Source organism: Hyperolius riggenbachi, chromosome 1, assembly GCF_040937935.1.
Source record: "Hyperolius riggenbachi isolate aHypRig1 chromosome 1, aHypRig1.pri, whole genome shotgun sequence".
Taxonomy (NCBI): Eukaryota; Metazoa; Chordata; class Amphibia; order Anura; family Hyperoliidae; genus Hyperolius; species Hyperolius riggenbachi.
This window is the reverse complement of record NC_090646.1, coordinates 188,356,719-188,383,983: the sequence shown is the minus strand read 5'-3', so window position 1 is coordinate 188,383,983 and position 27,265 is coordinate 188,356,719. Positions and strand designations below refer to the sequence as shown.

The 27,265-nt window shown below is 41.2% G+C and overlaps 1 protein-coding gene across 2 annotated transcripts in view; it reads left to right on the top strand.

Annotated features, from left to right (window-relative positions):
- The window catches only part of ARHGAP10 (Rho GTPase activating protein 10), a 371,566-nt gene that overhangs the window by 257,797 nt on the left and 86,504 nt on the right, over positions 1-27,265 (top strand). For both annotated transcript variants that reach the window (XM_068279239.1, XM_068279247.1), the window contains exon 19: positions 5,723-5,858. In XM_068279239.1, coding sequence (XP_068135340.1) covers positions 5,723-5,858 — 136 coding nt within the window. The remainder of the gene's footprint in view (positions 1-5,722; positions 5,859-27,265) is intronic.

Genomic DNA, 27,265 nt, shown 5'->3' with positions numbered 1-27,265 from the left:
ATCCTGTGCATTACTCATAAGAGGGCAGTGTGGCTCCACTAGCAGGAAGCAATCGTCAGTGGAAGAGCAGACATTTTCTGCACAGAGGCATAAAAGCTTAGCAGGCAAATTCTTTGAACCAAAGTGATAAATATTTTGAATTTATGGTATCTTAGCAGTGAGACACAACATGATATGCTCTGCTAAACATGAAGTGTCATGCTTTGCAAACCCTTATAATTTGAGATTAAATAATGTGCAGCAGGCCATGCTCATGATATTTTCATCTCATCTGTATTTATTACTGTATATGGGCGACTTCTATGATATGTTTAGTTCTCTCCAGTATTTTTTATATAGCTATAGATGTACATTATGAGTATGTCAGGTCTTAACAGTATTTAAGTATATTTACATTTATCTATGTATATCTACGTTTGGTCAGTGCCATGGGGAAAGGCATACGTTTTGCTATGCTGATACTGGCAGAATAAAGAGGTAGCTCCACTGTCCTAGAAAATCAGCAACAAAGACTCATGACTAAAAAGCTCAAATACAACTTGTATTAGGTATGTTAAAAAATGGGTTATATAAAGTGCTAGTGCGGTGCAAACAACAAATATCACATTGTGGCAAGCACTCCTAGAGAATACCCCATTCACATTTCGGCTCTGTTCCCATTTGTTGCGGACCACGTGCGGCCAGCGGTAGCCAATGTTTCTCTGTAGCCCAGGACATGGACTGTACAGAAATGCAGTCTCCTTACTGCATTGCATCTCGCCAACCTGATGCAGCGTTACCAGTGTGAACAGCTCCTGTTTATAAAATAGGAGCCGTTCACTGTGGAGCGGAGAACAGGCAAAAAAATGTCTGTTCCTCCGCTCTAGTGGGAGCAGAGCAGAGAAACTCCGACCAAAAATTGAACTTTATCCCAATCAGTAGCTGATACCCCCTTTTACAAGAGAAATCTATTCCTTTTCACAAACGGACCATCAGGGGGCGCTGTATGACTGATATTGTGGTGAAACCCCTCCCACAAGAAAAGTTCGAACTTTTGGCAGTTTCCTGTCTGTGAACCTTGCTGCATTGTGGGAAATAGCTGTTTACAGCTGTTTCCAACTGCCAAAAACCATGCAGCAGCTACATCACCTGCCAACAGTAAAATTTTCACTGGAGTTCCTCTTTTAAAGAAAACCTGAACTGAAAATTAAGTCAAAATAAGCATACACAAGTCATACTTACCTTCCATGTAGTCTACTCCTCAGTGTCTTTCTCCTGTCCCGCATCCTGTTTGTTCACTGTGATCAAGGGAATTTTCCGTCCTCCATTTTGAAAAGGGCCATTACCCCATAACAGCTTCCTGGTCAGCACACAGTTAAACTGTAACATCGCCCACTTGAGCCATAGGGAAACATGGACATTACCTAGTACATCAGTTTTCCTCTCAGCTATAACTGACAGCAACTCATATTTTACTGACATCAACTGATATATTTCAGATCTGGCAAAATATTGTCAGAACTGGAAGGGATTATTGTCAGAAGAAAATGGTGAGCTTCTGAGAGGAACTGATGGCAAGATAACTATGTAATGTTCATTTGAAGTTACTTCATGTGTTTATTTTAAATATTTTTACTCAGTACAGGTTCTCTTTAAGCTTGCACACACTTCAGAATAGCTTTAGATGTCCTGATTAGATATGGTTAGTGAGATGCTAATAATTCCTTCTTGCTTGGAAATGTAATGCAAATTGTATATAGCATGGGATTGTGCCTATCAAAGTTGGCAGGAAGTTGCATTTGCATGCAAGCTAACATTTTTAGCATCGCCTAGCTTACTCTAATCCTGACTACCTCTTACTTGTCCCAGTGCACTATTCCAGCAGCTAGGATATTGGGGGTGATTGATGCTGCCTCCTGAATCAGCGGCCAGTTGGAGACTGGACTACATTTCCCATGACCCCATGCAGTAACCGCTGACACTCTGAATCTTGATGGCAAATGTCATGTTTGAGTAGGCCTCTCTATGCAGAAACTCTCATGTTGGCGCTTTATAAATACTATAAATACAATAAATAATAAATAAATATTGATCTTTGAATTTGTATCCAAAATTGCTTTTTAAAACAAAATAGTAAAATGATTTTTGAAAGGGGGAGGGGGGTTAACTAGGAAATCTTTAGGTTTTTAACTCTGCCCATGCCCCCATTTGGGGGAAATTCCTTCTGTGACATGGACAAAAACCTAGAGGATTGCGTGCATGTATTATCGCCGCCCGTCAGGGTGATCCAAATGACAGCTTTCTCTGCTGCTGCACAAATTCTGGGCAGTGTTCATTCCAATTCCGCCTTTCAGTCGTAGCAACTCGGAGGGAGAAGTAATTCAGGGTTGACGATCGTCGGGACCTGAATTACACTGTTGTGTGGCCATAGACATAATAACATGTCTATGGCGGCACACAGGTTAGATGCAGCGTCCGCACACACTGAAATGACCTGCTTCATAGAGTATCTGCCTACCCAGGACCTAAAGGGGTTCTGTGGATTAATTTAAAAAAAAAAAAAAACCCTGACACTTACCTGGGGCTTCTATCTGCCCCCTTCAGCTGTCATGTCCCGCGCCCCAGGTTAGTGTCAGTTTTTGTGGTTTTAATATTCCACAGAACCCCTTTAAGACTAGAATGTATCACTTTCCCACTCTGCTAAATAAAGAGTTATTTTCCTGCTTGTGAGGAGATATGTCATCACCCAGACTGCAATGAAAACCTGACATAGGTCCTAGCCCTTTCCCAAGTCCCATGTCACTGAGGCACTCTTGTATAGATTTTACCTTAAAGTGTAACTGTCGGGCATAAAATCAAAAATCAATTCTTTAGTTTTATCTGATAAACAAGTAATACGGATGCTAACCAGGCAGTCCAAAAGTTAAAATCTCTGACTTTTCTTGTTTATAAATGATCATTCCCCAGTTTACCTGACCCTTATTTGGTACATTGCCGCACAAAGGAAGTTGCAGGGCATGCTGGGTTGTCTTTTTTTGCTTCTTTATTTCCCCTCAGACGTAACAAATGTACAGAAGCAAAAAATGACAACCCAGCATGCCCTGCAACTTCCTTTTTGTGTACCAAATTTTGTGTGTACCAAATATGAGTCAGGTACACTGGGGAATGATCATTTATAAACAAGAAAAGTAATAGAGATTTTAACTTTTGGATTGCCTGGTTAGCATCCTTATTACTTGTTTACCAGATAAAAATAAAGAATTGATTTTTGATTTTATGCCCGACAGTTACACTTTAACTGACTCGTACATATTCCACTGCAGATTACCCGAGGGCACATCTGTTCATGAGTTCAAAAGCCACGCTTGTCACATGACTTTTTAAATCTTGTTTTAGTTGTTTCTTTTTAAGAGTGAGGCGATAGGATTAAACCTGCTGTCTTGTCTTTGCAGGGTAATTTATGTCATAAGTCAAGTGTAGACTGATAGTAACAACTGGGTGGTTGGAAATTAAGGGGTGATGATAAAAACAAATTCGAGCGAGAAAAGCAAATCTCTGTGCTGCAGGATTGGCGTGAATAGTGATATATAGTCTGGTTAACATCTGTTATCTGTGAAAGGTTAATTTGACAATGTATAATCGCATGCCTGGACGATGATTGTTCTTGATCCAGGAGTGGTTCTAGTTCACCTTAAAGGACCTGTAGTGTGGGGAAATACCTTGCCCTTACTAAGCCTCAGCTGAATGCTAATGGTTCTTTGTCTATATGTTTATATATCATAGCTATATTTAACTTCGCTTCAATAAGGCATTCTGTATTTTTTTTTCATTTATATATTTTAAACAAAATGAGTTCTGGTAATCATTGCACTTTGTTAAAATAACTAGTGTTTGGTTTTTGCAAGGCAAACGCTTATTGGGTAAAAACTACCATTTGTATTCAGTCGTTATATGATCTATCAATGAACACAACTACCAAATGAGGATGTACGCTGTCCCCATCTCATACACTATGGAGCATTTCGGACATACAGTATTTGGTAATGCGAAAGTCCACAAACCCACAACAGAATGAAAATACTCAGCATTCAGGGACATTTTATATATATATATATATATATATATATATATATATATATAAAAATTCTTCAGCATCATTTCAAGAATCTAAAGGACACCTCAACTGAGAGGGATATGGTGGCTGCCATTTGTATTTCCTTATAAAAAATACCAGTTGCCTGGTATCTTGCTGATCTCTGTGGCTGCAGTAGTGTCTGAATCACACACCTGAAACAAGCATGTCGCTAATCCAGTCAGCCTTCTGTCAGAAACGCCTGATCGGCATGCTTGTTCAGGGTTTCTGACTAAAAGTATTGAAGGCATAGGATCAGCAGGATGCCAGCCAGTATGCTTAAAGGAAATAAATGTCAGCCTCCATATTCCTCTCAGCTCAGGTATGCTTTAAATTCCATCTGTACCATGGCAGCGAAGTCCTTGGAATAGTTGGCCTCCCATACTGTACATGGTAAAACAAGTTTAAAGTGGACTTGAGCTCTTGCACAGGACAGAAATAAAACGGAGAGAAATGCACCCTGTATGTATCTAGAGAGTTTAGCCTGTCTAATTCCCCCTCATCTGTCATTAATCACAACTGTCATTTGTTCTCTCAGCTGTGTCAGCTCAGGAATATGGCAGTCCTCAGCAGAGCACCTAATTTTAACACAGGATGTTAACCCTTTGTCTGCTTCAGTGAAAGCAGTAAGTAGACACTGCAGATTTATTGCAGGATTTGTATCGGCTGTAAAAAAGCATTGTTTTTATTTAAAGGTTGTTATGCTGTTGCTTATATTTTTGAGTGGATGGGAAGTTCTGAGTTGAGGTTTGCTTTACTTGCCAAGTAGCCTCATGGAACACCGAAGTCTGCTGACTGGAGGGACGTTTTCGGATGGCTTGCAGGAGTGTGGCTCTCATGCACTTGCATTTGGATATGCAGATTATTCAGCTCAACCATTGGAGTAGATTTGAATAAGAGCCTTTACATCTTATAAATGCGGGTGCAAAGCAGTTGATGGACATTTCACTGGTTTTGGGATCGCAGTAAAATGGTCTGGAATAAAGAAAGTTATGAAAATTAATGTGTGCATGTTATTCTGCTTAACACAGTGAGTGCTTATGTCCTAAAGTGTTCCACCTCCCTGCAGCTACACCACTGCGTGCTGTTGGAAGTATAGTATACACCACTTCAATGCTTAGAACTTTAACCTAGGATTGAACTATACCCACCTTGCCATGAGAAAACTTTGATCATCAGAAAACTCTCTATTGCTTATATTGTAGGGACCCCCACCCCCACAGTGTGCCATCAGGGCCATGGCCCTGACAGTTTGTAGTCTGTAAACCTCGTTGCATTGTGGGAAATAACGGCTGTTTCCAACTGCCAAGCAACCAATATCTCTCTCTACATACAATTCTCAGTAAATGAAAACTCTGCTGAGTCCTTGCAGGACTAAAGATATCACCACCTTTGCTAAATTTTAGAATGGAAATCAGGAAGAGGAAACATTTACAATGGGCCAACACTGACTACATAATGTATAAATGAATATTATAAGATACATTCATGACGTTATCTTTCACTAGAGTTCCTCTGTAAGAGAAGAATATATTTTTCTTCTGTGTTTTTTTTTTTTTTTTTTTTTTTTTTTACATTTTAATTGTAGAAAATATACTGTACTTTTTTCAGATTTTTAAAAACCTTCCTGATGACTCCTTGGAGGATACAGCCTCAATTTCTCCTCGTGCCCCACCAAGACAGTCAAAGAAGCAGCGCAACAAAAGGCCAGTAGCTATATACAACCCCTGTGTGGAGCTTGAAAATGGTAAGTTGATCTCAAGCACCTCAGCATAACCGCTACTGAGTAGTCATGTGGCACAGCAATATAGGATACCTAATCCAGCTACTGCTAATGTGTCTAAGTGAAATACCTCAGCAAATTCCTTCATGCCATGCAGAGAGGTTGAGCGCTTTACATAGTTCTCTGAAATGTGATTTGACACTGAAATAAGACTGATACGTCTATTTATGTTGTCTCTGGTCTCCTACACCTACACGATTTTTTTACTGAGTTGAGATGTAGTAGCAGTAGAGTATTGTACCATGTTAGCCATCAGTAAAAGCAAGAAGTTTTGAATCAGGATGATAACATCTATTGGCTAACTTTAAATGAATAGGAGCAAGCAAGCTTTCGGCTGTGCAGCCTTCGTCAGGATGGAGTCTGACGAAAGCTTCACAGCCGAAAGCTTACTCTTATTCTTTTAAGTCGGCCAATGAATGGTATCATCCTGATTCAAAACTTGTTGAATTGCGATGTATAATTCATAAACCCTTTGTGAAGAGATGTCATCTTTTACAAGCAAAGTCCAGTTCACTATAGACTGAGAATAATAATAATTATAGATGATAATTTTCTAAAGGATACCTGTAACATGAGGTAAATACTGTATTTATGTACACTTCCAATCCTACTAAGCACAGGCTTGTGTATCTTTTTTTCCTTACTGTGGGGGTTCAGATCCTAGGGCTCTAAATAGCCACTTCTCAGCATTTAGGGCAGTCGGACTATGGTGTTTACAGAGGTAATCAATCTCCTGTGTGGCTAAGAAACACTTCTGAGTGCAAGGGGAAGTAAAACTTAAAATTTGTCTGTATGAGAGCGGAGAAACTATCCTCACATATCAGGGACAGTCAAAACTTTAAACCTTGATTTTTAAACTTTGAACACAAAATAAGACTTTGGGATTCCAGACCTATGTGGAAGTAGAACTAGGGATGCAATTGTTTATCTCATCAGTTTATGTTCACTTCAGGTTTTATTTAATTATCATTTTTAAAGTAAACCTGAAGAAATAAACAGATACTAACCTAAGGTGAGCGAAGCGTCTGGATGCTCCACTGGCTTCCAGTCTCCTCCTAAACACCACCCCCGATGTGCCGGGGACCTTCTTGCTGTTTGTGGCCTCTGGCCCACGTGCTGTTTGTTGCCTGACTCCCCTCTTTGAATGAGCATAGTTGTACTTGCGCAGTGCAGCCATGCACATGCAAAGCAGGGGGCACGGCGATCAAAACATACCCTACTAGCTCCTGTCGGATATTTTCAGAGGGTGTGTGCGCGGCAACAGTTGGGCACCTGGATGGATGGAAACCTCTAGAATATCCTGATGCTTCGCTCTACTACGGGAAGTATCTCATATTTTTGCTTTTCTTTAGTACAGGTTTACCTTAATTCCTCTGCGTTACCAATTTTTTTTTAATTGCCTTTCACTTATTAGATAGATTTGTTTGTATCGGCCAGGAATACTCTGTGGGTTTTCCTACAAAAGTGCAGAAAAGTTTCTTTTAAGGAGAATCCCACTGGTATGCCTATTTGTCCATAATAAATATTGTGTATACGGTACAGAACAGTTATTGCTCCCCATATCTGCTAATCAGGTTCTGCCTTTCATGTTCTGATTTCAGCATGATAGAAGGAGAGAATCGGGTTGCTAAGGTCAACAAGAGCATCTTTTAGGCATCATGTTATGGGTTAAGGTCTCCAAATCTGTCAGTAAGTCTGTACAGGAGTGGTCCACAACAACTTAGCCACATATGATCATCCCTGAGTATCTGATGTGCAACCTTTTGTTCACACCAATTTACCACTTAATGACCGCCTAACGCCGATAGGCGGCGGTTGGTCCGTTAGTAGTCTTACATGGTTCCATGTCAGTTCACGGAGGGTGCCTCTGTGAACAGTCTGCGAGCCGCCGATTGCGGCTCGCAGGCTAAATGTAAACACGCGGGGAAGAAATCCCCGCTTTTTACATCATACGGTGCTGCTGCGCAGCAGCGCCATAAAGAATATCGGCATCTGAAGCCTATCCTAGACGGCGCAGGTCGGATATCCGTCCTGCGCAGCCCATAGCCTGCGGGAGAAGCAGGTAAGGGCAGAGAGGGCGGAAATGCGCCCCCCCGCAAATCACAGGCAGCCGGCAACGATCAGACCCCCCCCAGCAGGACATCCCCCTAGTGGGGAAAAAAGGGGGGAAGTCTGATCGCCATGCTGCAAACCTGATCTGTGCTGTGGGCTGGAGAGCCCATGCTGCACAGATCAGGCAAAAAGCGCCCGGTCCTTAAGTGGTTAAGCAAAAATAAAGAACTACAACATTTTACACTTGTGAAAAACAAACACTTCATCTTTTCATTACTCTGATTCCCATATGTGCCTCAGGCAATGGTGGAAGTTCTGGGAGCAGAAATGCTATACGTGGTTGGTCCATTGCTGTTGTCCCATGAGTGCCTGTTTTGTACAGAAGTGTTTGTTCCAAACCACCTCTGCCTTGGCCCATCCTCCGTTATATCCAGTAACCCTATCTTCAGTTCCAGTTTTCTGGACTGGTGAGGGAGATTTACTAGAAGCAATATCATTCTGAGAGCAGTAATACAAGAGCAACCTATATGCAACATTTTTCTGTGTATTTCCTTGCTATTACTTCCCGGGCTGTGGTGCACCATTGTTTCTGCTGCTTGGCTTCTGTTAGGCAAAGAATTGTTCTACCACAGCTTTGGGGTATGAGTCACATTAGAGGGGGTTTGTATCCCTGGGAGGGGGCCACATGAGAATTTTGCAAGGGGGCCTCTGTGACTTGTTGTTATGCTCCCTGCTAGGTGCCTCTTTCTTTTAACAGTGTTGAAATAAACAAAATCCCTGCTATAAATATAAATGGATTATCACTCCAAACCTTATTTGGAACCATTTTAGGTGAAAAATATGTGTTGGCCTTGAACAATGATGATCACCAGATAGTAGCTGAGTTTTTACCAGTTCTGCAAATTTTCTTTTGACAGGAACCAGAAATTTGCATTATCTAGCCCAAAATGTGCATGGTTAATCAGATTTAGGAATTGTCAAGCAACCTAACCTGCAGGTGATTTGTGGAATGAGATGTGTGGCTTTTCTACTTAAGCCGCACTGCTTGCTTTCACAAATGGTGAATCACCATAGGATATGGCTATAAACCAACTACTTACTCCCTCTGCTCAATGATTCCTTGCCCAACCTTAGTATTGGTACAGAAGTCAACCAGGGTCTAAGTGGAGGCATGACCATCATGGGATGTGTGGGATACAGAGTGGGTTGAGGTGAGATGAGATGTAGGAGGGGCACAGCTTAGTTTCCAGAACAGGAAGTCCAAACATAAACTGGTACCAATTGAGGCTCAGCAGAGGTGGAGGACAGTCGGTGCTACTGAGGTGTTAAGGCTGTACACTACTCTGCTTTTCTGCCAGATAGGGAGGTAGTGATTCACCACACGGTTACTTCAAGGTATTTTCTGCTGAATTCCTCAGATTTTTATTAAATTGTCTAAAGACAGACTCTTATTTGCATAATTCAATTTTTAAACTGTTTATCAGCTTTCCACTTCTGAAACATGGCATTTTGGGAATGTCCTCTTCATATAGTCAGTTTTGATGCACAAAGTGGACTGTTCTAAACAGTACTGTATTCCCAGGGGACTTGGGATTAGATCAGTAATTACTCTTAGTAATCACACCTGTGGGTTACAAGCTTTACGGTAAAATATTATCAACAAGAACCCAGTTACTTCTGACCACAACGGTCTTATCACGGTCTAAGCAGACAACAGTTTGTCTAGTCACAAAAGTTTGCAACTGCCTTGCTGTATCTTGTGAGCATACCCTAGGTCACTTCTTGTTGCTGCATCCGTCAGCAGATAAAGTCAGGTAATTTGTAAAGGAGGAAAGAAATGTTTTAATTAAAATCTTTAACAATGTTGCCATGAAATGCTGGTCAAGGCTTAATTAGTTTTTGAGTATAATAACTTGATATATAAGCACACAAGAAAATTGACTTTCAAATCTTGTAACTTCATCTGAGTAGTTTTAATAAACTGTTAATTTATAAATGAATAGCTTGTGGCAAATTACTTTGTAATCAGTTTGTCACCAAAGTTTAAAGTGAAACTCCGCAAGAATTGGTTTCACTAATAAAATAATGTGGTACCAACTTTCATTGTGATGGCACTGTGTCTAAGCCTGAATGTTCTATAGGAAAAAAATGGTCTTTCATGCCCGTGCACAGTACCAGGAAGTTTTGAACTCTCAGGGAGTACTTGACTACCTGCCAACCAGTAACAGGACGTTAAAGGAGAGGAGTGCCTGGTGTCCAGTAAGCAAGGCACTTACAGTAGATCTACAACACTTAAATTTCTGTCGCACCACATTATCTCAATAATCGCAAAAACTGTTTTTGTATCATTTCAGTTTAAAGAGAAACCGTTAAAGCGATTTTGTAGGAAGAATAAAGTTGCTAAACCAGCATTTTGTGACCAAAAATGTGAGCTGGCAACATGAAGCACTTGCAAACTTTCAGAGAATATAGGCAGGTAAAGGTGCCCATACACACAATATTGTTCGATTTCCAGTAGATCCGATCAAATCTGGGAATTGCTGTCCCCATAATGTCCTATTGATCAGCTTGCAAATGATTACGACCAAGTGGATGGGGTTTGGGACAGGAGTGTTATGGTTGCACTGCATGGAACAGTGCAGCGCTACATTTGGATTGATTTTCAATAGCATCCCTGCTGGAATCTATTTAAAATCAATGTGCTTGTATTAATCAATTCCTGTCTGAATCGATTCTGATTACAGAGGGATCAATAGTTTTTCCACAGTCCATAAATTTATGGCCATCATAACACATGGCGGTCTGTAACTCTTTTGCCACAGGTATACTTGTGAAGGAGTAGTCTGCTAAAGGAGTTTAGTCTATTGCGGTAAAAGTAACCATAAACAGTTCTGAAACAGAGATAACAAAAGATATACCACTGAGATGATTTTATTTGAACCTACTAACTTAAATTTAGTGTCATGCCCATTCTGTTTTAAAGTAAACTGAAGTGAGGAAACCCAGGTTTCATATTTGCCTTTGGGGATGTGTGTAGTTAAAGGTGTACAAGGATTTCCGAACAGCTATAAGGAATAGCTACAACCATAGAATGGCGCTGCAACAATGCACTGAACAGAGGTACGGGGAAGCTCTATAACTTTCCAGAGCTTTCCTCCCTTAGGTAAGTATCAAACCTGAAGTGAGTCTGCTCACTTTAAGTTTTCTTTAAAGGACCACTATCACAAATGTAAGGTTATTTTATAATGGCATTCGTATTTCAGTGTGCATGGCTGCATTATTTTTTTTTTTTGTCAGAGTAGCCTTTCAGTCACAAAGCTGAATTCCCATCTCTTATTGGCTCTTTGGTGAATGTGCCAGATTAGGACATACCATGTTTAGCATAGGTAAATAGAAGACATATTAACTCCTTGTTAAGAACAGGGAAGAAGCTGGTGGTTTTTTTAATCATTATAGTAAAGTTAAGGTACCCATACATTACTCGATGTATGGGCAGATCAGCCATGAGATAGATTCCCTCTCTACACAACCTGCACAATGTACAGAGGCACAGCGCTCAACATCAAACTCAGCAGTGTTAATGACACCGCTCAAATTGTCCAGCACCTATCCATACATTCAGCACATATCAGAGATCATAATGTCCCAATGTTGCCAGACTTTGCATTCCCTGCACTCTCCACAGTAATGATAGTTCACAAAGTCCGCTCAGCTCCAGAGACCTCCTTAACTTCCTCCACATACATAAATTGCCAGAATACTCTTACCAACAAAATTGGCTGATTGATTGACAGATCAGCAGCAAGGTTTTTGTGATGAAATGACGTAGTACTCCTCTACTTCGATATCCACTCCTCCTGTGTATCACTCAGAGACAGAGAAGCAATAAAACATAGCGTGATCCTGTTTGTACTCCCCATACAGTCACCACCAGTGCTCAACGTGTCAAACACCCCTCAATGCCACACCTCAGTGGTAAACGGACAGAGTGCACGCTCACCAGCTCCAAGAGGCTGATCCAATGTTGACAGCTGTTATCGCTTGTTAGGGCTTTCAGCCTCCAGATCACCGTTGCACCTTGAAACTCAGAAAACAGGCCACCATAGCGTAATTCCGTTTTAATGTATAAAAAGGTAAATAGTAGTGCACTCACATGTAGTTAAAATCAATGCGCATATTAATAAAATCAAGACGTCCTCACTGCCGCCGTTCACATCCAGAGTCTCCGCACACCGTACCTGAGGCCCCGCCCTACCAGTTTCGTCATCAATGACTCATCAGGGGCATGTCCTACAGGTCGGGCGCGGGGATGCTATAAGCCTATGCTTATGCAAATATGCTGGACTCAGAACGGCTAAAATCTCACGGCTTTTTGAAATCCCTAGCTAGACTTCGGCATCATGGCGTCTAATTGCAGACGTCTTATACATCCACATATGAGAGCCAGCTTATGTCCGCTCGTTTGAACGGAACAACAAGCAGCGCCACATGTATTATCTCTATGGGATCCAGACATAACCCGTCTGGCCCATAAATATCACCATAATCATTTGCCGATTCTTAATGCACATACCATATATATATTGGCATCAAAGATTCTATAAAATTAACTAAAAAATAAAACATAGATTTAGGTCATCCTCACGTACAGTGATCACAGACCCATCAACCTAAATTAAATTAAAACCCTCGAATCGAATGTGATCAGAGAGGGATCTGTTGCCTGCCCAAATAATGCACACGATTTCCGATAGATTTCAGAATGATCAGAAATTGGTCTAGCACTGCCGCCTTTGCTGCCTGGCCTCCTCACAAATGTACGTGTGCCCCATGCCCATAAAGGCTCTCCTCTCTGCCAGCACGATTCCTTCCCTCCTCTGGTGTCCGCCGTTGCCTCGAATACCTGTACCATGTGACACTGAACATCAGAGGAAGCCAGGGGTTGTAACAGCAGAAAAATGCAGTTGGGGAGCACCGGCCAGAAGTCCATTGGGTTTGCCGGTTGGTGCGATATCGAACAATATTAGCGCCGCGCAGGGGATCGAGCCCTTGCAACTAAGCGTTTACCAGCATTCCCAATTGATCTTTTTACGCCACCAATTTCCCCAGATTCAATTAATTTATTGATTGACCTATTTTGTATGGGCACCTTTACACTGGCTTTGTTTTGGTTGTCAGCCAATTTTTTTTTCTGATAGGTGAGCAACAGGTCACATAACAGACGAGGGTACAGAAAAGTGAATTACCATATTTATCATTTCACTTTGGATCACGATTCCCTGCTAAGAGAAATAATAAAATAATTTGTCAGCTGAGACACATACAACAATTCTATTCCTCCTGCAGCTTCTGTTCACCCATATTCTTTCTTATGGTCTGTTTCTGAATGCCTGTGTGCATATTTACTACTATATAGTGATGCATACATCATAATTTGTGAAATTTTAATATAAATCAATATTCCTAATGAGAAAAATATACTGAAATGCTGTGAATTTTGGTTAGAATTTTATCAAAATGCTATAGTGATCCTTTAAAATAAGCTGTGCTGTGAGATCTGCTATTGCTGTCTTCCTTTTAACCTTCCTGACAATATTGATGGATATGCACGTGAATACAAAACATGCTGGGAACGGTATTGATGTGCATACATGTCAATACTCTCCTGCACTGTATACTATACCCTTGCTTGGCACATTTTGGCAAGTTGCAGGAAAAAAAAAGGTTATTTGGATCACTTTTTGCACAGAAATGCTGGGGAAATTGAATGCCAGGGCAGTAAAAAAAAATATTTTTTCCTGTGTATCATCCTGATCTTTTATCTTTAAGGCCCAATTCACATTAGCCACTTCTTTTGTGTTTATCCACAATATTGAAAAGCATTAGAACTGACAACCCATGGGCTTTGGGTCCTATGGGAGAAAAACGCTTTACAAATGATTTATTGTTGTTGTAGTCAGTGGGCTGGTTCAAATCTAAAGTGCTTGTCCATTCACAAAATAAAGATATTTCTGTACTTCGTTTACATTGTCATATGTACCATATTGCAGTGTTAATGTGGCCTAATTCCTTTTGAATCATTAATCCAGGACTAGTGTGTAGATCAGTTTTGACTCCACTTAATATGCACAAAACAGGAAGTAGCTTAAGTTGCTAGTATACTACTCCATCTGTATAAATCACTTGTGTGGCCACATCTGGTGTACGGGATACAGTTTTGGGCACCGCACTATAGAAAGGATACTCACAAAAAGGAGACACAGAGAGCCCAGTCTAGTGTAGTATGTACTGGTAAATGGATATGAAAGCACAAGTATGTAATAATGCTCACAAACCAGGGTTACCATCCAGGCAACCACTGTAAAGGCAGGTGGGGAAATTAGACCTGTCCCCACTCAGGTTTAAGAAGTTGCTCTCTGTAGATCAGAAGGAAAGGGGCTACACCCCTCCAGCAAGGGGGAACTCAGGTAACGTGAAAGCAGACAGAGGCACCAGAAGGATAAAAATCATTAAACATGTTAAAAATAGAGGAGGCAGTGGTGGACTTAACTCCTCCAAGCAAACCCCAGATACTGTTGATAATGTTCAACAAAAATATTTATTTACATACTTCAGAAAGCGCAACACGTTTCACAGGTATATCCCACTTCACCAGGCTATGAACGGAGCATATAACTCATGCAGGTCTAGTATAAAGCCAAGTGCCTCTGTCCGGAGCATATAAATCACACAGGTCTAGTATAAAGCCAAGTGCCTCTGTCCGGAGCATATAACTCATGCAGGTCTAGTATAAAGCCAAGTGCCTCTGTCCGGAGCATATAAATCACACAGGCCTAGTATAAAGCCAAGTGCCTCTGTCCGGAGCATATAAATCACACAGGTCTAGTATAAAGCCAAGTGCCTCTGTCCGGAGCATATAACTCATGCAGGTCTAGTATAAAGCCAAGTGCCTCTGTCCGGAGCATATAAATCACACAGGTCTAGTATAAAGCCAAGTGCCTCTGTCCGGAGCATATAACTCATGCAGGTCTAGTATAAAGCCAAGTGCCTCTGTCCGGAGCATATAAATCACACAGGTCTAGTATAAAGCCAAGTGCCTCTGTCCGGAGCATATAAATCACACAGGTCTAGTATAAAGCCAAGTGCCTCTGTCCGGAGCATATAACTCATGCAGGTCTAGTATAAAGCCAAGTGCCTCTGTCCGGAGCATATAAATCACACAGGCCTAGTATAAAGCCAAGTGCCTCTGTCCGGAGCATATAAATCACACAGGTCTAGTATAAAGCCAAGTGCCTCTGTCCGGAGCATATAACTTATGCAGGTCTAGTATAAAGCCAAGTGCCTCTGTCCGGAGCATATAACTCATGCAGGTCTAGTATAAAGCCAAGTGCTTCTGTCCGGAGCATATAAATCACACAGGTCTAGTATAAAGCCAAGTGCCTCTGTCCGGAGCATATAACTCATGCAGGTCTAGTATAAAGCCAAGTGCCTCTGTCCGGAGCATATAAATCACACAGGTCTAGTATAAAGCCAAGTGCCTCTGTCCGGAGCATATAAATCACACAGGTCTAGTATAAAGCCAAGTGCCTCTGTCCGGAGCATATAAATCACACAGGTCTAGTATAAAGCCAAGTGCCTCTGTCCGGAGCATATAACTCATGCAGGTCTAGTATAAAGCCAAGTGCCTCTGTCCGGAGCATATAAATCACACAGGCCTAGTATAAAGCCAAGTGCCTCTGTCCGGAGCATATAAATCACACAGGTCTAGTATAAAGCCAAGTGCCTCTGTCCAGAGCATATAACTTATGCAGGTCTAGTATAAAGCCAAGTGCCTCTGTCCGGAGCATATAACTCATGCAGGTCTAGTATAAAGCCAAGTGCCTCTGTCCGGAGCATATAAATCACACAGGCCTAGTATAAAGCGAAGTGCCTCTGTCCGGAGCATATAAATCACACAGGCCTAGTATGAAGCCAAGTGCCTCTGTCCGGAGCATATAAATCACACAGGTCTAGTATAAAGCCAAGTGCCTCTGTCCGGAGCATATAACTCATGCAGGTCTAGTATAAAGCCAAGTGCCTCTGTCCGGAGCATATAACTCATGCAGGTCTAGTATAAAGCTTAGTGCCTCTGTCCTGAGCATATAAAACATGCAGGTCTAGTATAAAGCTTTTGTTTATCCCTTTGCTATATTCAATAACACAATATTTTTACAGCGGTACCCTTAGGCAGATTCAGTGTTATGTATATTTATTATAGAATATGGCCTACAATGATTTTATATCATTTATTTAAAGCACTTAAAATGCAAAACAAAAAAAGAAAAGGACGCTGATGGATAGGGCTTATAGTAGCTTAATTTAAAGCGGCAATCCTTATCTACATCACATAAGGCGGCCCTGGGGAGGGTTGGGGTGGCTCCGGAGCCTGTAGAGAGCTAATAAAGCTACTGAAAGTGAAAGAGGTGGTGCGAATCGGAGGACTGCAATTGAAACAAGGTACTGAACTTTTTTGTTTTGCATTATAAGTCCTTTAAGAAAGACATAAATAATGTACAAATAGATTGTAGAAAAATAACATAATAGCTAAGGGCCGTTTCACACTTGATTAAAAAAAAAAAAACCGGAAATGTCAGGGACATTTTTTTGTTAACTTCCATTCCGGTGCATAAGTGGGTTCTGATGTTAAAAATAGGATCTGCTTCCACTTGTGAAAAAAAGAAAACCGAACTTCGCACATTTCACTGGACCAGCCGGGAAAATATATGCAATTAAAGCCTATGAGAACAGACAGTACTCTCACTAGGCTAGTTGCCGCGATGTAATACTCGTGTACCAGCGCTGCTTGGTCCCTTGTACACAGCCCTGTGGCCGGCAGAAGCATAGAGCTCTCCACTGGGCTGCAAAAGGAACCATAGCAACAGAGCGAATTCTCATTGGTTTATGGTGGCCCTCCCTGAGATTGTGGGCCATATGCAATTCACTTTTTCACCTGAGTTTTCTCCTAGGAGAAAAATTTTCATCTTTGATAAAAAATAACTTTTCACTGCAATGAAAAAAGTATCAAAAAGTAGGTAATAAGTACCATCAAATTTATTTCGAGTATTTTTTTTTTTTTTTTTTTTTGCTTGCTGGTGGCAAGGCATTTTGACAAGTTTTAAAATATCACCTAGGAGAAAACTCAGGTGAAAAAGTTAATTGCATATGAGCCTGTGTGTCCAGCTCCACTTGCCTGTGTTAAACTAAAAGGCATTTGGCAAGAGGAAATAAACCCTTTTAGAGACCCCATCTGTTAGGGAGGTGTTCCTAGCCTGAGGATAAGGGCATTGATTGATTCATTTCTAGAATAGATTCTAAATATTTATTTACCATACACTGAATTGCATTTACAAGACTTATGTTTATGAAGCCGTTATCTACTCTTATATGTTCATATCATTTGAGTATATATGAAAGCGTAATATCTCTTTTTGGGTCCCAGAGAAATTTTTTCTCCTTGATCCATTTCCCAGAATTAAACACTGGTATAGGCAGTGTTTACAAGAATTCATCCATTGCACTTGTTGGTAGCATACCATATTACTCTGAAAGTTTTCAACTTTAAATGTAGCCTTTCTATCTAGTGGAAGCTATAGATTTCAATGTATGCCAACCCCCATCAGATGTTTGATTCAAGGGATCTGGTCTGTGCTTGGCTAGTGCATGTCCCTTATTCAGACTATTTATAATGTTTTACAATGCCATTATAAGTTACTTAATCTGAGAGAGCCTAAGCCAGGGGTGCCCATTGTGTAGATTGTGATCTACCGGTAGATTGCAAAGCAATTCATGGGGGATCCTGACCGCACTACATTTTCCATTCTGTATATTCAATTGTGCTCCTAAAATTGTGCATTTTGACTAGCTTATTTTTAAAGTAGCTCACAACCCAAAAAAGTGTGGGAACCTCTGCCCTAAGCGTTTTGAGCCCTATGGGAGAAAATCGCTATAAAATTTGTATTGCTGTTGTTAGCTGCTCTGATGATCGTAGGAAACCCTGTTGCTAGCTGTAAAAACTGGTTCCTGTTTTTCTAAAGGTTCTAGAAGTTCACACGTCAATTGTGACAGAGTGTAGCTACAGAGCCACAGGCCTAAGTGCATATTTTACACTGATTACCCCCCCCCCCCCCCCCCCCCCCAAGCATTGTATTTTTATTAATTATATGATGCAGCCAAAACCAGGATTCTGAGGTCATCTACTGAGTGGGAGAAATATAAGCTTAGGAATAAGATGGTTTGTTGATCATTTCCATTATAACACCAATAAAGCGTGAATGTCCACCTCAGGTCCAGGGGCCCTGATGTAGTTGCAACCCCTTTTTGCTATGCCGCTGTTTATCTCTTACCCTTTCATAGCAGCTGTAACATAGACAGACCATGCTCCAGTGTAGGACCCAATCCCCAAGCTCTCCATTAATAATTAAACTGGAGACCACAACCTACTTTTGGTTTCCTGATTTTGTTACACTATTTTCCCATTTAGAAACCTGGTAGCAATAACAGATACATTTTTTTTTCAATTTAAACAAACAAGCACAATCAGTACGTGATCTAAATAGTGATAGATCTAAAGAAAGGAGAGTAGAGAAGAGGAAAGGAAGAAGTGGATCAAGGTCATCATCCAATCAATGGTGACTTAATGATAACCTGAGAAAGAAGGGAAGAAAAAGCTACAACACTCTATTGCAGTTATGTATCGGTCAAATACAGTTACCAGTATTACATAGAATCCCAAATTATCTTATATAGCCAATTAACCCATCTTTAATTATCACAGTGTCATCTTAGGTACATGCACCATGGCACTCTAAACAGCAGCTTTGCAATCAGGCTAATAAAGTGTAATTCTCGAATTCTAATCAACATTTGCCTCTCACCATACAAAGAAGCATAGTTAATTATACCTCAGTATTTAGGTGTCTAAGAAATCTATCGCACCAAGCAAACCATATATGCTTTTATATGTTTATTTATACAGTGGTAGAAGTTTATTCACTGTATTAACAGATTTGATCTCAGTGGGAACTGTAATTTGGTTCCAGTGGGACAAAATAACCTTCCTGGCTATATGTCAAAGCGTAAAGATCATGATCTTCTTGTATTTATTAAACCGACTTTAACCAAAAAGGCCAAGAGACACCACATTTGGCTCCAACTTAAATGAATCTTCTATAACCCGGCTTATGACTTTTTCCACTTGATGCCAGAACTGTGCCAAAGCAGGGCATGTCCAAAACATGTGTATAAAAGTCCCATCAGTAGCTCCACATCTTGTACATAACTTAGTGTGAATAATACATTTTATGCAGTCTACTTATTGTAAAGTACACCCTGTGAAGGTACCGTATATACTCGGATATAAGTCGACTCTGTGTATAAGTCGACCCATATATTTGACCACCTTAAGCTGGAATGTTTTGATAACTCAATTATAAGTCGACCCAGGAAAGTAGTAAAGTGTGTCATCATCATGAGCTTTTAATTTATGCAGTACATGGGGCAAGATACCTGGAGCAATTAACCCCCTCATGATCCCCATGCACCTTCCCCACACTGTGCTACTGTTATTGTGTTAATACACATAATTAACAGAAGCACAGTGTGGGGAAGAAGCTTTGCCTGTGAGACCATGAGGGGTTAATTGCATAGTTCCGTGTTTAGTGGGAGCCTTCACTACCTCTCTGCTCTCACCGACGCGGTGCAGTAACTGCTCTCCCCAGTCGTCCCAGCTGCAGATGAGTAAAAGTGCCCCGCTGTCTGTGGGCTCACCTGACAGCCTGCTCACCGATCTCCCCGATCACCGCCAGTGTTGTTGGTTGCGGGATAACTTGTTCCTGGCTGCCTGATCGGCGCTCTCTGATCGCGGCTGGTGTCATTTCCTCTGATGTTGCTCATGACACAATTCCCGCTATTAGCATCTGCCTTGCCGCCCCGATCATTGCTGCACTGCTGGACATGTGTAGCATCCTCTGCTCCTCCCTTTGCCGGAACTGTCAGCGCTAAGACCACCAGCAGTGCAACAATGATCGGGGCGGCCAGGAGGATGCTAATAATGGGAAATGTGTAAGGGCCCATTTCCACTAGCACGGAAACTGCAGCGATTCCGCAGAGTTTCCCCGCACATGAATCGCACGGAGAAACTCTGCCATAGAGGAGAATGGCTCCGCCAGCCGAATTGCTTGCCCTAGCGATTCGGCCGGAACCCCCTGCAGAATTCGCTGCGGAGGCTGCGAATCCTGTAGCCGTGCATGGCACGGCTCATGGGATTCGCCTGCGATCCCGCCCACCCGCTCAGTGCCGGTGCGCGTCTCGCAGTCGCACGCCGCACTAGTGGAAACGAGCCCTAATCGGGAGCAACATCACAGGACATTACACCAGCAGTGATCAAGGGGCCAGAAACAAGTGAACCCACAACCAGCAACACCGGCGGTGATCGGGGAGAGCGGTGAACAGGCTGCCAGGAAAAGATGAGTCCACGGACAGCAGGACACTTTTACTCATCTGCAGCTGGGGCTGCTGGGGAGATCAGAGAACATGGGTGGCCGGGGAGAGCACGTGGTTCACAGCAATTGTGGTGGTCGGAACGGAGAACCTTTTATACAGCCTAATTATACAGGCTATAAGTCAGAAATTTAGGTATTGCCTGAAAAATAACTCGAACCCCTACTTTGCTTCAAAAAATCTGACCTAAATTTCTCGACTTATAGCCAAGTATATACGGTACTTCAATTGAACCATTCAAAATAGGAAAAGAATCCAGGAGCAACTCACTGTTAGAACAAAAAAAACAATGAAACCTTTAATCCAGTCTTCATTAAAAATGCTCAGCAGCAAAAAGCATGTAACATGAATATGTATACTTATCGACACATGCAGAATCGTTGGAGATGCGGAGGAAGTTCGATGATCGTTTCGCCCTGCGATGTAGGCTTTATCTAGACCTTATTGATAAAGCCCACATTGCAGGGCGAAACGATTGTCGACCTTCCTCTGCACCTCCAACAATTCTGCATGTGTCGATAAGTATACATATTCATGTTACATGTTTTTTGCTGCTGAGTATTTTTAATGAAGACCGGATTAAAGGTTTGTTTTTATGCTCTAACATAGTGAGTTGCTCCTGGATTCTTTTTCTATTGTGAATGCATCTATGACTGACATTTTCTTCCGGATGTTGCACCACTATGATGTATGCGTACAGGCAACAATTTTAGGTGTGCACTCTCTTTCTTTGTGTTTGGAGAATATATTTCAACTGAACCAACCTGTCCCTGGAGGAGATCAAGAACCCAGCGCCCCTCACCACTGCCTCATCTCATTCCTCCTCCTCTATCTCACCTAGATCGGCCTCCCATTGTGCCTTGAGTTTATCATTGTAATGGCCAAAGTTAATAATAAGTTCAGAATATATACAGGACAAAGGCTTACTAAGACATTCCACTGTTAGTATCGATTCAACAGGATTGGATTCCAGCTGGAATCGTTCATGGCCAAATTGTGATTGAGCTGCGTGTCTTAGCTAAAGAAACCTAAATACAAACCAAATGTTGTGAGGATTCTGAAGGTTTATGCTTGAAATACAGAACTCTTTCTGTCATAGTAGTCCATTCTCACCTAGGACACTAGCATACAAAAGGTTGTCTTAGCCAAGATGTGACATTGTAAGCATCAAGAGGCATCATCATTGCTGAACCTTGGAATTTAATTTCATCCATCTCCTTTCACTTTGCTTATAGGCTATAATGGCTGTAAATTGTTGACATTATCATCTATTGGGAATATCTGCTAAACTGCTAACCTCTTTCAAGCATGTAGTTCTGTAACAGCTTATCAACTTTGAATTAAGCAATTAAATGTCTTTTTAATGACTGTATGTATCCATCATGGCGAGTTTAAGATAAAGTTGATTTGTTTTATAAGCTTTTTGAGAAGTTATTAGACTACTACTATTTCTGACATGGGGGAAATACTATGCTGCAATGATTAAGGTGTAGATGTGATTTTAGGATCCTAGCATTCTGTTTTGTAAGACCATAGCTGTAGTTTCACCTTAAAAAGTGTGCCTTTTTAATATTTGGATACATTTAATCAATGTAGAATAAAATAAAGAATTACAGTCTTAAAAGAATGCTGTAGGCATAATATTTGCTGGTTCAGTGCTAGCGTCTTGTTTGATGCATAGCCTCTCCTCACCGGAAGACAAGGCACCCGCATCTAGCAGACTCAGCAGACTTTCATGCCTATAGCATTTTATTTTTGTCATTGCAGCTCCTTAAAAATTAATTGCACTGTTTACTGTAAACCTTCCACTGTGTAGTTTTGGTACTTTGTACATGCTATAACTGATGCCTTATATGTTGACCTGGTGTAACTCTTGCTAACCTTGCTAACCTTGAGAGAACCTCAGCCATCAGAAAAGCTTTCGGAACAAACTAAAGTCCCATCAATGGTACAAGTTCTTACAGTTATTATTACAACTAAATGCACCTGGATCATCTAAAAATGTCAGTGCAGGCTGCTAGGGCTAAAGATTAATATGTACTGTAGACTTACCTCTGCCAAAACTATGTTTTTGTCTGGTAATCTAAACTGTGTACAAGTGTCACTGGCCTCCTTTTCAGATCCCCTAAGATTTTTTTCTCTGTTGCTGGTTACTTGAGGGACATGACACAGCCATGAGAAGAGGTAATTGTAAGGTTTTGTGCATCAGGGACAAAGCGGCTCTTAAACTTAGTTAAATACAACCTCAGATGAACAAGAGCACATGAGCTGTTACATTGCAGCATCTCAAACACCTTAAACCAGTTATCAAGTATGGTCGGTGGAGGTGATAATGGTTTGGTCTTGTTTTGCAGCCACAGGACCTTTGACCCTTACAACCATTAAGTCGCCTATAAACTCCTCTGTAACCCAAAGTATTGAATGTGAGGCTCTCTCTGCAACAGATAAAGCTTGGGCTTAATTCTACTCATGCAGCAGGACAATAATACTAAGCACTCAGTAAAAAACAGAATGGCTGAAAAAGAACCGAATCAAGGTGTGTTGCAATGTCGAAGTCCAGAATTCAACCCAATTGAAATTCTTAGGGGAAGACCTTAAAGAGAATCTGTATTGTTAAAATCGCACAAAAGTAAACATACCAGTGTGTTAGGGGACATCTCCTATTACCCTCTGTCACAATTTCGCCGCTCCCCGCCGCATTAAAAGTAGTCAAAAACAGTTTTTAAAAGCTTGTTTATAAACAAACAAAATGGCCACCAAAACAGGAAGTAGATTGATGTACAGTATGTCCACACATAGAAAATACATCCATACACAAGCAGGCTGTATACAGCCTTCCTTTTGAATCTCAAAAGATCATTTGTGTGTTTACCTTCTGTCCCCTGCTTCTCTCATGCACTGAACATTACAGGCTCCCTGCAGACAGCTCTGCCTGTGCCTGTGTTTGTAATTCCTCAGTATGTGTCAGCCAGCTACTTTCACAGCCAGAGGAGGATTTTTATCCAGCTCTCTTCTATCACTGATAAGATAGCAGAGAAGCTGCTGGCTTATGTAAATAAAACACACACTGGAGTGTGCATAGAGGGGCCTGGAGACTGTGCATAAACAGACCAGCACGGAAGAGTTGGCAGCCTTCCAGACACAGGCCGACAAGTCTGACAGGGGAAAGATACATTGATTTATTACAGAGACTGTCATAGTACAAAGTGCTGCAGTTAGCCAGAACACATTAGAATAGGTTTAGGAACTTGTAGGATGGTAGAAAAAACGTTGTAATTTTTGTTACAGAGTCACTTTAACCATTTCAGCCCGCGGGGATTTTTCACCTTGTGCATCGGAGCAATTTTCACCTCCCATTCATTCGCTAATAACTTTATCACTACTTATCACAATTTATTGATCTATATCTTGTTTTTTCCGCCACTAATTAGGCTTTCTGTGGGTGGTAAATTTTGCTAAGAGCCACTTTACCGTAAATGCATTTTAACAGGATTAGTAAGAAAAAAATTGAAAAAATTCATTATTTCTCAGTTTTCGGCCTTTATAGCTTTAAAATAATCCACGCTACCATAATTAAAACCTATGTATTTTATTTGCTCGTATGTCTCGGTTATTATACCTATCACAATGTATGGCGACAATATTTTATTTGGAAATAAAGGTGCATTGTTTCCGTTTTGCGTTCATCGCTATTTACAAGCTTATAATTTAAAAAATGTTTGTAGTATACCCCCTTCAAATGCATATTTAAAAAGTTCAGACCCTTTGGTAACTATTTGTCTTTTTTTTTTTTTTTTTTTTTCAATTGTAATTTTTTTTTTTCCATTAAAATTTTTATTTGGGGAATATTTTGGTGTGGGGCATAAACAGTTAATTTTTAATGTTGTTCTCTGTGTAAATTGTAATGTTTAAATTTTTTGCTGTAGTTTTACTATTTGGCCACAAGATGGCCACCTTCATTTTTGTTTTCAATCCTTGTACTTCCTGCTAAGCGGAAGTACAAGGGCGATGCGGAACTCTCTCCGGGCAGAAGAACTGAAGCCTCACAGGTGAGCGCTTCGGTTTTTCTGCGGGGGAAAGGGATCGGTGATCGGGAACCATGTTCCCTTTCACTGATCCCAGGGCTACCGGGCGGCACAGCGGGGATGCGGGCGCGCGCCCGCGATCGCGGGCGGGAGCGCGCCCAAGCGCGGGAGCGCTGCAGAGCTGCCGCCCGGACGTGAGCTTCACGTCCGGGCGGTGGAAATGGTTAAAGAAGTACTATCGATTAAAACGACTTTTTTTTAATACTCTATAGAAGTGTACACATTACCACTAGTGCTAGGGGCACTTTATTTATTCACCCAGGTCTCTCTCTCGCTATCCCTGCTTAAAAATGCATTTCTCACACAGCTCATAGTAGTTTGGGTCACCCTGAGCTGCTTGGTTAGTCTGTCACACAGCTCACAAATATATTTCACTGTGTCACTCACAGCATGCAGCAGACATGAGGAGAAATAGGCTGATCTGAGGTGGTAACAGGTAACTAAATGAGCTGTAATATTGCTGGAATATAACTAGCTATATAACACTAGTCTGTGATTACACTCAGACTGGCTGCCTGCTTGAGGCATTCACTCCAGGCTGCATCCACTTTACAAGCTGCTGAGAGGGGCAGACCACTGTCTACAATTAGCATTATTAGTATATTTATCAGTAAAGAGAAGCAAAGATAATAAACACACATTGCTAGAATATTTAACCCCTTACCACCATATCAACAAGATTCTTTCAGCAAGGTGATAATGAAACTATAAACTGAGGAGTTGATAGCATCTCCCCTGTGCAGAGACATGGTCTAGCCCTCTGGGAGCTCAGTATTAGATACATTTTGTATCCAACACTGACGCCAAAACTGACGGAGGATTTTACAGCTGAGAGGAACAGCTTTGTGAGGAATCAAATTGCTCCTAGTACTTGCCCTAATGTGTGCTACAACATACAGCATTTAAAAATAAATGCATACATCGATAGTATTCCTTTAAAGGAATCGTCAGGCTAATAAAAAGAAAGTGTTTCACTTACCTGGGGCTTCTACTAGCCCCATGCAGCCATCCTGTGCCCTCGTAGTGACTCACTGCTGCTCCGGTGCCCCACCACCAGCTAGTTTCGTTTCGGCCACGTGTATGTTTGCACGCATTCCCGCTGGTACATGAAGCTATCACGGACATTAACGCATACATTTTACGTGTTACTGGTGCAACGCGTACATTTTTACGCGTTGCCCGAGGTGGCCTCATAATTTTTTTTTTTTTTTTAAAGCTAGGCTACCTGATCCGGGGGGCTGGGCGGATCAGGTAAGCCGCCAAAACTGTCACTCTCCACCACTCCTGTGGGCAGCACTGGTCCACCTTCACTTTCTCTTGGTCACGAGCAGGGGAGGCGGGGGAGCGGCAGGCGGCGCAGCAAGGGAGAGAGAGCTGCCCTATGGCAGCTCTAAAAAGCTGCAGGAACTCCCTAGTTGCTGTTATATTAGGCTCCTATTACAGTAGATATTAGGTTGTTAAATGAATGTTAACTGATGCCAAAGGATTCCAGCTTAGTTACACCAGTTACTGATGTACAGCTGAAACTGGTACTACTTCACTTTTGCTTTTCTGTTTTCTGTTTTGTCATGATATTTTTGTTCTTAGGCCTCAAGCCACGTGACTCTCTACAAATAATCCACTTTACATACACATTAAGGAAAGTGGTGACATTGCTGGCAATAAGACTACAAATGTGCATGCCTAGATCTGAATATATATTTCATAGATGGCTTTATGGCACACCAATGGCCTGTTAATTTTACAGAGCAACTTAATCCAATTTTGCAGACCACTACAGCAGCCTGTTTTGACTTTTTCTCAGTGCAAGGTGTGAAATGATGCCAAATGGCTCGTGACTTGCATGTCAACTGTATAATTTGCCCACAGATCTCTGGGTCATGTGACCACGTTTTCCAAAGAGAATGTCTCAGGAACAGCTGCATCAAATATGAAAACTATGTAAGCAATGGAGTGGTTTCTACTAAATTTTTGGGAAGCCAACCTAGGCTTTAAATCCTCCCTATTGCTACTCCAGAAAGTTTTAGTAAGATGTGATAGCCTATAGGAAGTCATTAACAATTTGATCTAGAGGTTTGATACTTTGCAGTGATCCTTTGAGGTATGGGGAAGCAACAGATATTATCTCTGATTTTTCACACTGCAGAAATTCCCTTGCATCTGATACTTCAATGAGATTTTTTTGGGCCTCTTAACCACTTCCCAACTGAGGGGTTTTACCCCTGACCACCAGAGCAATTTTCACCTTTCAGCGCTCCTTCCATTAATTCGTCTATAATTTTATCATTACTTATCGCAATGAAATGAACTATATCTTGTTTTTTTCGCCACCAATTAGGCTATCTTTAGGTGGGACATTATGCCAAGAATAATTTTATTCTAAATGTGTTTTAATGGGAAAATAGGAAAAAATGTGGGAAAAAAAATTATTATTTTTCAGTTTTCGGCCTTTATAGTTTTTAAATAATGCATGCTACTGTAATTAAAACCCATTAAATGTATATGCCTATTTATCCCGGTTATAAAACCGTTTAAATTATGTCCCTATCACAATGTTTGCCGCCAATATTTTAATTGGAAATAAAGGTGCATTTTTTTTCAGTTTTGCGTCCATCCCTAATTACAAGCCCATAGTTTATAAGTAACAGTGTTATACCCTCTTGACATAAATATTTAAAAAGTTCAGTCCCTAAGGTA